We start from the raw sequence: 15717 nt of genomic DNA, 5'->3' as shown, positions 1-15717 counted from the left end.
TAATGCTGCACAAATAATGCAAATACTTTTCTGTGAATATTTATTACCTTGAGCAATCAACAGATGGTTTATGGAAATCTGGGGAATTCTAGGCATGGAAGAAATCTAAAGAACAATTCAGATGAGTTGTTTGGCACATGGCCAACATTAGTAATGGCCACTTATTAGTACTACTAAAAAGAGCGGATGGATTAAAAAGTTAAAACCCCTCATGCGCTTTTCTCCTTAATAGGATCTCATGGACTTCCACTTGCTTTGCTTGACATGTGCTCTCTTTGGTTGTGATTCTGCACCACAGACTTCAAAGGGTGATTTACCATCGACGTCCGGGGGAGCAAGATCTGTTCTTTTGCCCCCCGATCCTGCAAATGCTTCCTAACCTGTTTAAGTATGAGACCAGTCCCTTAAGGATCAGTGGGACTGTGCCTGGCCTTGAAGCTAGATGTGAGCATGTTTGCAGAGTCAGAGCTTTATAAATGTTCTTTTTCTCTTTATTTTATTTGGGTATTTGGTGGCTTTATGTTCGCCATTTAGCAATGACCCGTGTGCCTGAACATACCGTAATGTAAGGCTGTGCTTAAACCCTCAAAGCAAGCAATTCAAAAGACAAGGTAATGCCTCTTGGTAACTTGGTAGAAAGCTATTATTAAGCACTGAGCAGACCTGGGCCCAGCGTGGGTTACTTTTGGCCATGTAACTAGCCATTCACAATGCTCCATGAGAGCACTGCAGGCCTGATCCGTGGCCCAGTTCAAGTCCCTTTGTGCCATTACAGCAGTCCAAAAGGGCTGGAAAGTGTAACTGGCCAGCTAACGGTTCCCCTGGTGAGGTAGAATCTCTGGATGGACACATAGTGCCCTATGCCATGCTGGTACAGCTGTGGGGTAGCAAGTGCATTGGGGGGCGCTGGCATCCCTCTGGCAATCCACGGCTACTCTAATGGCTGCTCGGGATGACTGTGGCATGTGGGAGTGAGTTGGAACAGCCACAGGATCAAGGTTGTCCAAGTGCCCCCTCAAACCCTATCCCCTAGTGCTGGGCTGAGCACGATTTAGTTAAACTTCAGTATTGGGCCCCATAACTTCTGCATTTCCTCCTGACTTTTGAGTGTGTAAAAGGTGACCCTAACGTTGATATTTTTGTGTTTGATTCCCCCTTCCTCCCTAAATCTCTCTCCTGAGTTCACTGTGCACTTCTACAACCACTTGGTCAAAAAAAAAAGTATTCAACTCCACAGTGAGAATAATAGTGCAAACACCTCACCTGCATAGTTCACGGCTGTTGTGTATTTGTGATTCCACGGCCCCATTAAATAGTGTTGGAATTCTGAACTTAGCAGAAATTTCATGCTGCCCTGTGCAGAACTGATTCTCCCGCCAGTTTGCTCTTTCTCTAGTAATCTCGGAGGACTACTAACCTAGGGAGTCTCAATTTGTAGATTTTAGTCATTTTTTTGGTTTACAGCCAAACAGTCTTGTTCTTTCTTCTGTAAGAAGAGTGTTTTTTTGGTTTTTCTCCTTTTACCTGGGTGTGATTTAAAAGTGAGTACGTAAATTTGGCTGTGGTTTTCCTGACAAATTCGCATCTGGGCTTAGACCAAGCATGGAAAACTTCTGCCAATTAAGAGAACTTTTTTGGACATTATGAGAATATTAGAGGGTTATAATGAAAGTCTCCATGGAACCTTTGCTTTCACAAATAGCAAGAGCTTTTAATATCTGTGTATAATATAACTGTTCTTAGTATTTGTTTTCAAACTACGTACTGGAGAAAAGTTTTTACTTTGAACTGTTTGTCATGCTGTCTGGAGGGTTCATGACTGTGAGTCTGCCCTGAGGTTGGCATTATCAAAAATAATTAGATTTCACCAACCCGGTAACAAATAGGAACTCCTGAAACACTGTGCCAGTCTTACCATGGTATCACAGACAGTCCGCTGGGGCACTCCAGTCTATCTTGCCACCCAGGCAAGCTGGACTTAGCGGTAAGTCCCTGAGTGCAGGGGACTGGACTAGATGAACCCTGGAGGTCCCTTCAGTCCTATGATTCTATAAATGGTCACTTATACCAAAAATCACAAAAGATTCAGGTTGCTCCCAGTCCCAAGAGACCAGTCACTTACCCCAAGTCAATTTGTACCTGAGATCTCATGCCAAAGACAATGCTTGTAGCCAATCCTAGAGTAAAGTAACAAAGGATTTTTTAACTAGGGAAAAGAAATGAGAGAGTTATTTACAGGTTAAAACAGGCAACATATATACACAAATAAGTTAAGTCTGTGGTTCCAAAAGGTGACAGAGATGTTGTAATCTGTCCACTGACTGTCTTTGAGGGCTAACCCAGGTTGACCCTGGGGATCTCTGCTTTTGTTTCTTAGCTCCAGCCCTTGTGAGAGGCCAAAGAGCAAAGAGACCAGTTTCTCCTTGTCAGCGATTTTTATTCCCCACCCCTCCTGCCCCCCCGAGCCCAGAATCCAAGCTGATGGCATGAGTTCATGCGCAGGTCTCTCCTTCCTGGATGGAGTTAGCAATGCAGTCAACAAAGTCTGTCCTTTGATTGCATTGTAAACCTCTGTAAATTGTGTAACTCACCAAACAGGAAAAGAAGCATTGATTAAGGTAAAGTGCTCCTCCGGTACACAAGATGTGTAGCAAACAGTATAATTTTATACCATGGGCTGTAGAGATTATAAATGAGATCAATATACGCAGCATCCTACCAGCATTTCATAAAGTCTAAACACATTCTTATCAACTTAACATTTAATATCTATTTGGATAGTGCTAACACACAGGTAAGCAAGACTGGTTTCCAGCTCTGCATTTGTAAGTGTTCAGAGAGGCCTGGGGCCTTGGCATGAGCTGACACCTGGTCTGCCAGTGTCACACTATTCAGCTGTAGATCCTGATTCCCTGTTGCATTGGTTTGATACCAGTGTAACTGCACTAACTGCAAGGGAGTTACTCCAGCATGACAGAGGAAACTGCACTTCGAGTTTATTTATAGGGGTTTCTATTGCACTTACCACCACAATAGCTCATCATCATAACAATGGCTTGCTAGAGGTGGAACCTATCATTGGGATGTGCCTGTCCACAGCGTCTGACAAGTATCTGCTTTATAAAAAAGTAAATGATGCCAATATTCATAAAGCGGCTGCACATCCACAGGCTTTTAGAGAGGGAGAAGGTCATGAATAATTTAGCTTCTGTTTGCTAAGAGGAAAATACCCTAATAGAACTAATGGAGCTCCTGCTAAAAAACTTGGCTCTGGAGTGACTGTCTTATTCACCAATTGCTTTTGACATTTAGTTTTGACACTCCCATGATGAAAAAAAACCCCAGCAGTACTTTCTTTTATAGCTATCTGAGGAAACCCTAATAAGCTAGAACTTTTCTTTTAATGAGCAGGATTCCAAGAAACAGGGTGAGTTTGTGTTTTTCCTGAAGCTATCGGAACAGATAGGCAGAGTCCTTTTGGTATTATGAAATATATTTATATATATAATCTGTGCTTTCTTAACATAGGAAGTGGTCTAGGAAATAATTTTTAGGGTCTTGTATTTTTTGTTTTAAAGCAAGATGCCTGCTCCGTTGGTGGAGGCAGGAATTCTTGGTAGTTCAGCTGCTTTCTGTCTGTAGGAAAATGAGAAATAAATCTTTTACAAGAGAAATAGATGCCAAAGCTACTGTGTGTCAGGTTGAAACTAGTCCTATTTGTAAACTGGCTGTTCATTCCTTATAAGTGGTGCTGCTGGCTCTTAAATGTTAGGGTTTTTTCCATTTTCAGTGATGTTACAATGGATTTTAGCATCTCTTCGGGGCTGGGTATCTTGAAATATTCTCAGTTCAACTATACAAGTGAATTCCGTGTTTGCATGGTTTGTTTATATTTTAGAGAAGGCAGTTCAGTTACCTCCAAACTGTTGACTCAAGCAAGTTCTTTGCCTATATTTTAAAGAATAAAACTGTTATAATTGGAAACCAGCTGCTAATTTGCTTACTTTAGACCATTGCTTTCTCAATATAGCCTCCACTCGTTCCGCCTTTCAAATGCGTGATGCATTTTGGAACGTATTATGTTTTTTACTTGCTGTACATGTTCTAGAAAATACAATTATTTTTTGTTTGCTGAAATTCTAGTGTCATGTTCTTTTGTTTTTTGTGATGCATAAAAAACAGACTGGAAATCTGAGATAATTCAACAGCCACTCATGCATTTTTATATTTTTTATTTAGTCTCCTGCAGGTTTTTATAATCCAAAACTGAGATTTTGTTCATGTCCATATTATGTTAAATATTTTTTATAAATGACTATGGCCATGTATTGGTGATTAAAATGTCTTTACTCTGCTGTCGACACTTGCGGCTAAGTAATGTTAACCAAAAGTGTAAATACATAAAGGCTGATATGCCATGTTCAAGCTGTGCCTCTGTTCAGCTAGCCCTGCGCTCCTCAACCCAGGTCAGGTCCAGCTCCCACTGATCTCAGTCCGTCCGATGACTTTAATTGCAACTGGATAGGACCCTAAAAAACTAACGTGCAGTATTGTAGGTTTGCCTCTAATTTTTATTAAGTCATCAATCAGCAAATAGTACAAGAAATGGAGCCGGGAGAGCTGCCTGCATATAGGGTACAGTGTGCCCCTTTCTTGTCACAGATCTAACCTTAGTTCTAGCTCCTAAAAAGCACTAGTTTGAGTTCTAGCAGAAGAATTAATGACTGAAAATATAGAGCACTGAAGTTTCCAAAAAGGTGCTGGAAAAAAATGATCAAGGGCACATTTTTGCCTGGTAAGAGCTACTGGCATTTTGTCAAGATAAAAATGGTTAGCCCTGAAAAAGTTGTGTTGTTCACCCTTTGTTTATGTTCAGCTTTGTTTGTTGTCCATGTTTAACCGTGTTAACCTTTCATTCTTTGTCCCTGGAGGAAATGGGCTCTAAAAACAACATAATTTTTTGCTGCCTCTAGAATTACTATCAAGGAGAACTATAGGGTTTTGAGACCTTTGTCTTTTGTTGTAGGTAGTAGCATGTCAGTCCAAATAATTCTTGTGAAGCTAGGCACACAGGTAGATATGCTAGCAGGCTTACTAATTTCTGCTTTTACTCTTTAAATACAGTCCTTCATTTTTCATGTAGTCCAGCCCTTCCCGCCGTACTCGGGTGAAATTCTCATTGACTGGATCAAATCCTTAGACACTAAGATTGGTAGAACTTCTTGGGTGCTGCATCCTCATATCTGATGTGAAAAGAGTGGAAAATGTGACTGTCAAATGCAGAAGATTCTAACCATACTTTTACTGGAAGACATGAGTGTTGCAAATGTCCAAAGTACTGCAAAACATAGTCAGAATAAGTGATCCTGTATTGGCAAGAGGATGGAGTACTTTTTTCCATTTCTAACTTCAATGATTTTATGAAGCTCTTTCTAAAAAGTGAGTCCAGCTATTTAACTCCTCAAGTCACTGCGTGAAAGTGTGGATTTTGATCACTACATTATTTTTCTAAAGCTGAGGATTTTTAAAAGATTTCTTGAAATAATGTTTGTTACAGGAATTCTTGGGGTTTTTCACATTAATTTCTTGCACACTAATGGTTATTGATTCTTTTGAGGTTACATTTGGTTGGAAAAGCAATACATCTTCTGTGCTCTTTGAGAGAAAATACCGCAAAATTTAGCTTGCATCTGACACTTATGAGTTTGTCTCAGAAAAAGCAATTATATAGTCATTGTTGTTCTCCTTATGTCTTGTGTTTTGCTGAGAAACTAAGAGCTAAGCTATATCACTGCATCTAATGTACAACCATGGTGTCAACGTGCTGGTGCCGCACAGGGAAGAGTAAGTGCTGGCTGTTTGTTCGCTGGAAGAATTGTTGATGCTGTTCATGCTACCCATCTAACACCTCTTTGGAGACTAGCACAGCTAGATTTCTGAACATGTCCTAACTTTGCATTTTCTGGTTCAACCCACAGACTCCAGGTTTGCACTAGATCCAGAAGTGAGAGTGGCCCTGACCCCTGAAACAGAGTCACAGTTTTCCCCAGTACCTTCAGTACAAAATTCTGGAGCTCTTGATTGGGACCTCTGACCCCAAAATAAAAACTTGATCTGGGTTGAGATCGCCTCAGTTTTCATTCGTTAAAAACAATGAGAAACTGGAATTCATCCTGCCAGGGTGAAAACTGGAAGGGCCCTAAAAGCAGATTGCATCAGTGTCAGTGTGCAGTTGTGGTTAACCGTTATGTGCTTCCAAACTTACCTACGCCGCTATCGGCTTCCTTTGGTCAGGTGCGAATGGCACCATCTTGTCCAGCGCACTGTGACCCACAGGCACTGATAAAATACTAGGGCCAACATTTTCACAGGGGGAGCATCTTAGATCTGAACACGTGGCCTCATTTCCAGTGGCCCTGAGCATTGACTTCAGCAGGTGCCATAGGCTCCCAGCTTCTCTGAAAATCAAGGCACTTATTTATGTGCCTACTTATGGCCATAGAGCTTAACTTCAGGCACCTGAAACACCGAATACTTTGGGTGTTTCAAAAAGCCATGGGGAAACATCATAAGCTCTCTTCCCGTCCTCAGTCTGCCTAAGAGCGCCCTGCACCCTGGTGTGGTGGAGGGGTTTGTGTGCTGTCTCTCACAGAGACTAGCTCTGCCGCACACTCAGCAGGTTATTTTCAGCAGCTTGCATTGAATGGAAATTCGATGACACGGTCCTGTGCCGTGTATGCTGCTGCAGATAAAAATATTGGCTTGATGCACAGATTGCAGCAGTCTGCTGCATAGACATTGCATTTTCCTCTGAAGAGTGCAGCCAGCCAAGGGTCCTGGATTAGTTAGCTGAATCAAGAGGGGGGTATGCAAGCCATTGTCATTGTGTTCCCCTCTTGGGGCAGGGGTCTAGTTGAGAGAGGGTGCTGTGTCCACTTTGAAGTGCAACTTTTATTGCCTAATAAGATTGCTAACTTTTTCTGCATTCCAGATGGTGCAGACATGCATTTTGGCCTGCCTGACTATGACAACCAGATCCTTATCCGGCGTCAATCCGCTTACTCCACTCATGGAGTTATGCCGATTGACACCAGATTAAACTTCTTCTTTTTTATGTTGCTCGCTCAAATCCATGCAATGCCCCCAAAAATTTCTTTTGTGGCATTTTCTGTGGAGCGTTTATTTAACCAGATACCGAGTGGCAAACCATATGTGGCCAAGTGCTCACAAACCAGCAACCAGCTAAAAAAACCCAGGATCAGTGATATAGTCAGAGGAGCCATTAGAAATCTGAAGAACCACAAACTGCCAGATTTTGATCTACAAACTGCCACAAACTCGTGATGCAGGGATCACTTTGCTGTTTGATACATTTCTAGTTTCCCTGCCAGAATACGTTGGAATAACTATCTATAATATCCATGTAATTGTTCTGCAACCAGAAGAGAGGCATTTAGTATGAAAACATCTGTAACATCAATCTGACAAGTCCCTGCTACAAGGTTTTTGTGAAAGTGACACAGTACCAACTCCTAACATACGCTGAAGTTTAAGCAGCTGAAGAAATCATTTTTTTCCTGCTGAGAAATAAATGTGATAATCTACATCTTGTTTGCAAAAGCTTTAAGACAAATCAGGTAATGATGAATCATCCAGCAAAGCTAAAAACGCTCTTGCTAAAGACTTCTTAGATCTCTGAGCTTTCCAGGATGTTTACATTCATATAGGGATTTTTCCAAAGACTATTCCTAGACATTTATTAATTACACCTTCTACAGTGTATGTGCATGCACTGGACAGTGTGCAGAAGAATGCAGTCTTTTACTGTCTGCCACAGCTATCATGACATTCATTCTAATTAAGTTTTCAAAGTAACTGCTCTAGGGGAAAGTTTTTAGCTGCACCATTGAATTACAAAGTGTTGTTGGTGTGGCTTTTCTTCTGAAACATTTTGCAAATAATGCCCTGCAGGTTTTCTGTAGGCTCTGTCAGTGGAAATCCTAAATCTTCATTCTTAACCAGGAGACAGTTTAGGTGATTTCAATACATGAGGAAGCGCCTAATGCAGATAAAGCTGAGACCCCTTAGATTACAGATTGCAGGTCTTTTTTTGGCTTCAAATGAGTGCAGCCAGCCAAGGGTGGTTTGATCTTCATTGCGTTCACACAGAGTATCTGTCTCATGTACAGTACTGAGTAAGGAATTCACGTAACTCTTCCTAACTCATCACAGAGCGAAGGCCTCTTAGTGCCCAAGCCGAAAGGATTCATCACCTGACCCTGCTTCTGTTGAGGTCCAAGGAAAGACTCCCATTGAGTTCAGTGGGGCTGATCGCACCCCAGAAGAGCAATTCATTCGGTTGTTTTAAAAAAAGATCCCAGTTGTTGCATAGATAAAACCCCAAAGATTTCTCAATGCTGCCCTTGTAATCCTTCAGAATCCATCGCAATGAGGGTTTCCTAAAGAGGCGTAGCTTCAGTGCATGCTGTCGTGAATGCATATCTAGTGTTAATGCTTAATATGCATTCAGCCAGTTTGTCACCGTATGACCAAAAGCCGCTTCAAGCCATGCAACTGGACATTCCACCTTGCTCTGCTTTATTTCATGCTGCGTTCTCTGTGGGGCTTGGTTTTTATGTGGAAACCTTTTGTTTTGATTAATTAAATTATTTTGCAGTTTAAAAGGCGCTCAGGCTTCTTTTTGACTTGCTAGTGACTTCAGTTTGCTCAGGTACGTGGATTAGCTCTAAGGACGAACTTCCTTCCAGCAAGCAGAACCTGACTTCTGTGAACATGTGCAAGTGTAGTGTCTATTTGTTGTGTGAGTGTAGGAGCATTTACTAGAGGTGCTGACGTGTTTTACTGGTTGTCTGGCTGAGCTGGAGAGGAGGAGTTTTGGTTTTGTGAGTTTGTGTCCTACAAGGTCACTACTAGCTGCTCGAGAGGGAATGATAGACACCTGCCTCCAGAAGGACACAGATCTTCTGTGTAGATTCAGTTAAGCATTTAATATCTGGAAAAATTTGCAGATTTCCAAATCGGGCAGCAGAATGCTGTCCATGACATACAGTGAAAGCCTGAGAAGCGTGGCCAGCCGGTACCACTCGGACTGGGGTCTCCACCCGGTTCGCCATACAGATGTGGTGGAGCTGCAGCGGCTGCGAGATGTCCGAGTGGCAGCACAGGCCAAAACCATGGAAGAGTTTCTCAAAATGCACGGGCTCTCGCTGGAGGATTGCACAGCTCACAAGACGGGCATGAGATATAGGTAAGAAATGAACTTCCTTCCTATCTTCTACGTGGGTTTTAATGGCCATGGAAAACCTGGGAAAAGCTACAGTCGGTGCATATTTCACTTCAGCTGGGATGTAAATGGGTCCATACAGCAGCATGTCAAATCTGCACACAGGCTATGGAAGTAGTTTCTAGGATATCGCGTATAAAACCAATGTTTTCTTTAGCCCCGTGTGGCAAAGAAATTCCAATGAGGAGTTAACTGAAGCAGCTGCTGTTGTTTTAACTAAACCTAAATAAGCGTCGGAGCCTTGTTATGACATGTTCTGGGAAATCTTTGTTTGGATAAAGCAGGGACTGGCAAAGCCAGGGGAGCAAATAAGCTATTAAAACGTGTGTGTGTGTGTGTATGTGTACTTCACTGGTGGTAGAAAATCTTTTATTTTTTTAAGCTTGATACATGAAAACTCTGTTCACGAGTCTGTCCAAAATAGCAATCGTGCAGGCTGGGGCAGCTAATGAATTTGTGTCTCTGGTGTTTATACCCAGATGAGAAGCCAAACGCACCGCATGTACCAACAGAGCATTTGGCCCACATTGTATGACTTTAATTTAAGCCATTTTTTAAGACCAAGATGTGTGTTGTTTTCTTGGAATGGGATAGACTCTTATACGCTGTTACATCTGTATCTGCCCTTTGGGATAGACCTAGGTCTTCATCATGCGAGGAGAGCCCATTAGTCAGTTTCCAGACTTAGAGTATAGAATTCATAGATGTACAGAAACAGATTTCCATCTCAATCCATTTCCCATGGCAGGGGCAGGCTGGTATTCAGCAAGCATGTCCACCTCCCTGTTCTGAGTCAGAGTATTTATCTCCGTCCTAAATCCACTAGTGGTCTTGCTGTCTCCCATGACATAGCAGACTGTCCCAGGTGCCTCTCCAAGAGAAAGCAGCCTGTCCTAATAGCCAGGACCGACTCTAGGCACTAGCAAAGCAAGCACGTGCGTTTTGCTTCGGCAGTTGCGCTCTCTGAGGTTTTTTTTGTTTGGTTGGTTGGTTGGTTTTTTTTGCTTGGGGTGGCAAAAGACCGAGAGCCGGCCCTCCTAATAGCCACTCTAAACTTTTTCTCACTGCATCTTTCAGTTTAGGCCATGTGCAGTGTGCCCCCGTTAGGTGGAGCAGGTTATGTCCTTAACCTTTGATTTCTTGTATTAGGAATCACAGTGAGGTTCTTCTTTTCTGCAGCCCTTCCATGCCACGAATCTACCGGCTGTTCATTCTCTGCAGTTTCACTTAACCTACTTCATTTTGACATGTGGTGATGCTCATGCTACAATTGACAAATCATATCCTTTCTCTGGCGATTCCAGCAGATGGCAGATGTTCACCAAGGGAGGCCTGGAAATGGGCTTGTGCGGGGTGTTGCTAATCGAAGGGGATATGGGTCAGATACTAAGTTCAAAGTGTCCTATGCATGGACCTTAGGGTACCCAGTCAGCCTAGCGGGGTTGTGGTTCTCACACTAGCACTCTAACTGTAGCTGTGTAGACAGTGCTTTGAAGTTGCCGGTTGGGCTGGAACTCAGACTCTGAAGCCAGGTCTGTCAACTGGGCTGTGTAGATGAACCCGTCGTCACAACTCACTATTCCACTAGAACTATTCTACTAGCAGGCAACAATCGTGGTGTATTCCCCTCCCAGCTCACTCCCCACCCTGGCCGAGCTCCATCTTGAGCCTTCTTCGTGCAGTCCTGGTAAAGGAGGTATACTGCTGCTTTGTGCAGTGATCTTAGACGGATTCACAGTGTGAATTCTAGGGAAAAGATATGGACACAACTAAATGTTGTTAGCTGGCCGTGATGGAGCGCTTTTGTAGAGGCTACTGCCATCGTGTAACATCAGGTGACCGCGATTTTTGCTTTGTGGAGTCAAAGCCGAATGCAATAAACATCAAAAGGGGCAATGCAGCGGAGACAGCTCCAGATGTTAGACCGTATCATATTTCTGTCTAGCTCTTTTTCTTTTTAAATAACTTGGCTTCACTATATATCTGAAGTGTCTGTATCCCAGAATCGGTTCTCCTCTAGACGAGTGGGGAAACGATGATGAAACCCTTCTCGGGCCGTCCTAGAGAGAAGGTCTCTTCAGGTGCATGTTTAAATGGCTAGAGAAGATTGGCACCTTTACATCCTTCCGTCCTCCCCTCCGTAAATAAAAAAATCCAACGTTTCTATAACATCTCCTCCTCATTCACTGTTAATTTTTTCTACAGTATTACTAGTATGCTTCTAAGTACAAAGAGCCTAGAATCTTAACTTCCTCTTTTAGGACAAATGAATTATTGAACAAAATCTCAAAAATTAAAAGCCACAAAAATATTTTATCCAGCCAGTAACCAGGGAAGTCAGAACAGTTGAGTGTAATGTAAACTGTTGAATAAGTCGGTTGTGCACGTATGTAAAATATCGCAGTTTTATAGCCCATGCTCTCTTGTGTGCCTGAAACTCCAATAAAACTGGACAGCTCGGTTTGATTTATGTGGTTTGAGAGCTGAGCAAGATTTGCTTTTTGAAAAGTAAACGTAGATCAAGATCCCTGCCTCAGCATCAGACACATTAATGGTTTACATCTTCCAGACTGGCTTTTATCAAATAAATTTCATTTAGCTTCTCACAGGTTGTTTAATAGAATCTTGAAATGAAAACAAGTCATGACACTGCTGTAGTTATTAAAGATCCAAGATCGACACAATTCCTCCTTATCAAAACTCTTTCCGAGGATTGAGATTAGAACTCGTGTTAAGTTTGGTCCTAAATATTCATAAGAAAAATTCAGATCTGGTGTGGAACATGTTGGAGGGAGGGGAGTTATCCCAGCTTTACATGCAGGTTGAATTTGTCCTTTTCTATTAAGGCAAACACTGCCTGGTGAGGAAAGAGAAGCCAGCTCTCCAAGAAGGAATGGCACCTTATCTGCCTACTCTCTGTCAGGAAATGGAGCTTTCTGGGTTGGAACGTACTTTGTCATAAATCCTCAGCAATTTGCTTTCAAATAATTAAGCGATAAACATGTTGGAATAACAGCATGATATACAGCAGATCTCAGCAACTTTGTTTTAACCCAGATCTCACAACTAGACAGTGATGCAAGTGACAGGGCAGTATGACCTCTAGCAACTGAGACCACCATGTCAGTGACTAAAATGATCACTGCGCAAAAAAATCTTCAGTCTTGTGAGATCCAGAGCTCACCTTGTACCCACCAGCTGTGCTCCTGCAAATGTTTCCTTGTAACATATTCCCAACAAATCTGTTTAAATGACATACCAGCTGATGCCGGCAACGCTCTGCTTTGTAAAGCTGTGCCAGATCACTACAGGCATTGTGTGAAAATTAAAGATAGAATTTTAACCTATTAGATCCCAATGCCTCTCCATGGCTATGAGAAGCTGTAGAAGAATGGCTCAGCTGCTAACATCCAGGGGTGTTTGCAGCCTCGTCTCCGGCCAGGCCTACACTACAGACGCGTGCAGGCATGGCTCTCTCGGTCAGGGGCAGGAAGAGACGTGATCCCTAGCCAACAGAGCTGGAGAGGCAGCTATATCATGTGCTCATGACCAGTAGAGCTTGTTTCATGTGTGGCGGGGTGGTTTTACTACACTGGTACAGAGCTCGGCTTTGACGGCACAGCTGGCCACACTAGGATAGCGTACTAGTGTTCCTGTCCTGGTAGAGCACTCCTAGTGTAGACTTGGCCTCAGTATGGCTGGATACCGATATAGTAACACCCACAGAGAGCCGGCCAAACCCCTACAATAATTGGACTGAACGCCAGGAAAGGGTATCTGTGTGCAACCACTGGAGAAGAGCCAGGTTTTGCAAAGCCATATCTGGAAATCACTTGACATAAAGGATGAATGAGGCCAGTGGCCCAGCAGTGATCCTGGTGATCCTTCACTGCCTGGGAGGAAGCTAGTTTCTGACCTGAGCATCGAGGCCTTTGGGCAAGTTGCTTTCTCTCTGTCAGGGGCCAGTCCTGCACCATGACCAGAAATGCTGAACTTGGCTGTCCGGTGCGTTAAAGGAGACGGCTATGTATTGGGACAAGCTCATCGCTGCCATACTGTACTCATGCTAGGACCACAGTAATCCCTGCGCAGGCCAGGGCCAGATGTACCCGGGAATCCCTACAACCCAGTCTGATTGCGATCATGACACCTCAGACCCTAAAAGGGGAAGTGGCAGCTCTGCCCATTGTATCAGCAACAACTGGTAACAGACAGATCTCGCTTCATCCATCCATCAAGGTGGCGTCACTGCTCACTTCTCCCTGGAGTGCCCAGAGCAGAACCCAGAGACCTCCGATGGCCTGGGACACCCTCACGAAGCACCGTTTGACTGAGGCGTACAGTGGAACCTTGCTCACCCACTCAAAGTAGCTTTCCTCGTAGTCCCTGCCGCAGCCAGGGGGGTGCTGGAGTCGAGTGCAGCCCATGGATCCAGTGTTGCACCTTTACAAAGCACACGTCATGCTCACGACTAATTCAGCATTCGGGCCGTCACACTGTCCCCGAGGTCACGTTATCTGCATCCTGTCCAAAGCCATCCCATCCATCAGAAACACTCTGGCACACATTAGGACCTGCACAGGGCTCTCCAGATCCATGTGGAGCTGACAGAAACCTTCTGAAGATGTGACACGCTTTCTGTCCTACGTTGCCTAGCGGCCAAAGGCAGGAAAGCCTCCAAAGCTCAGATCCCGAGATGAGACCAATGGAGCAAATTGGGGAAGCATAGAGAGCAAGGAGTCTGATCCCGTACTGCAGCAATGAAGAAGGCATCCACGCGGCCCTACCCTTTTCCCAGGTTTCCATAGTAGGAGCGTCCGAAGCAAGGGGCGGCGTGCTGCAGTGCGCACCATGTGGGAAGTGATCGGTCCCCTCTTGGCGGAGGAGAGCATGTGCTCTGCAAACCGTTAGTTCTCGAGCAGCAGTTGTGGAAGGGCTCAGGCTGCTGGGCTGGTCACTCCCACTTTGCCGCTGACTGCCAGGGCTAGCGAAGTCAAATCCCCTTTGGAAAGAGCCTGTGGACCTTCCTACTGACAGAAAGGAAGCTTGCAGGTGAACCTGGAGACAAGTTCCTATTCTGTGAGGTGGGGGGGCATTGTGGGTGGAGTGTTTCTATTCTGCTTTTCATTCATTTAATGTAACCCAATTTCTCTTGACTGATCGCATCCATCCCAATGTAATTATAACTTGTTTAGTTTTGTCTGGAGTTTTAGTTTGGTTTGGGAGGTATTTTTGTATAGATGCAGTGGAATCCCTTTGAGAGCTGCAACATGGTGTTTACTAGGACATGACAGGAGCACCTGAATTAATTAGGCTGTAACTCCTAGGTACAGTCATCTGATACCCTGGTCACATATATCATTTATGGCTCCCACCTGCTGGCAGGCAGCCTATCCCTCTTTCCTAGAGAACAAGCAAAGCCTTTGGAAGCCTAGGACTTGGGCTTTAGAAACTGAACTTCTTTGTTTTCTGTGAAGTTTTTGGGGGTCTTGTCCAAGGCCTAGTGGAGTCAGTGGAAGCAGGGGCGGCTCTAGCTTTGTCGCCGCCTCAAGCACGGTGGTCAGGCAGCCTTCATCGGCTTGCCTGCGGGAGATCCGCCGGTCCCGCAGCTTCGGCGCACCCGCCGCCGAATTGCCGCCAAAGCCGCGGGACCGGCGGACCTCCCGCAGGCAAGCTACCGAAGGCTGCCTGACTGCCGCCCTCGCAGGGACCGGCAGGCTGCCCCCCACGGCTTGCCGCCCCAGGCACGCGCTTGGAGCGCTGGTGCCTGGAGCCACCGCTGAGTGGAAGGCTTGCCTTTGATTTAATAGGGTTTGGACCAGAACCAAGATGCCTGTGTTTGAGTGATCCCTTCCCCTGCCGTTGGGATTGTCAGTCCAATGTCCCGGCTCAGCATGAGTCAGTTCCTGAGTGGGATAGGATTATTTCTTTGCACTGCGTTCACTCCCAAAGGGCCAATTCAGGATCTGTCCCTACTGTGCCAGGTACTGTCCAAGCACGTGCCACCTCAGCCAGGTTTTGGGACTGAGGCAGTTCCCGCTCCTTAAAGGTGAATGAGAATGAGGCATCCTAAAGAGAGCTGCACTGCTCTGGCCTGGGTACTTTTCCACACCTTCCATAGGCCATGCCTGGTACCCCGGTCTAGGCAGAATTGTTGTTTGTGCTTAAACCAACTGAAGAAATGTGGCAGGTTTAAAAAAAATCTTTCCCATAAAAGGCTTAACGGGACCTATCAGACGAGAGAACTAAAGATAGAAGAGGGGTTTGTACAGCTCCTAGCACATTGGGGTCTTGATCCACAACTGGGGCTCCCAGCCCCTACCATGATGCTAAAATGTAGAACTATTCACAAGGGACTTTCTGGGTATCCACAGCCTAGTGCTGGACCTTCTCTCACTTCAGAAATCCTATTT

The 15717-nt window shown here is 44.5% G+C and overlaps 1 protein-coding gene across 1 annotated transcript in view; it reads left to right on the top strand.

Annotated features, from left to right (window-relative positions):
- The first annotated feature begins 3371 nt into the window (after positions 1-3371).
- The window catches only part of KCNAB2 (potassium voltage-gated channel subfamily A regulatory beta subunit 2), a 57623-nt gene continuing 45277 nt past the window's right edge, over positions 3372-15717 (top strand). The window contains exons 1-2 of the mRNA XM_024207798.2: positions 3372-3427; positions 9030-9268. Of these exons, the coding sequence (XP_024063566.1) occupies positions 3404-3427; positions 9030-9268 (263 nt within the window). The 5' untranslated portion in view covers positions 3372-3403. The remainder of the gene's footprint in view (positions 3428-9029; positions 9269-15717) is intronic.

Source organism: Terrapene carolina, unplaced genomic scaffold (assembly GCF_002925995.2).
Source record: "Terrapene carolina triunguis isolate 2854851 unplaced genomic scaffold, T_m_triunguis-2.0 Scaffold714, whole genome shotgun sequence".
Classification (NCBI taxonomy): domain Eukaryota; kingdom Metazoa; phylum Chordata; order Testudines; family Emydidae; genus Terrapene; species Terrapene triunguis.
This window is presented reverse-complemented; position numbering and strand designations above follow the sequence as displayed.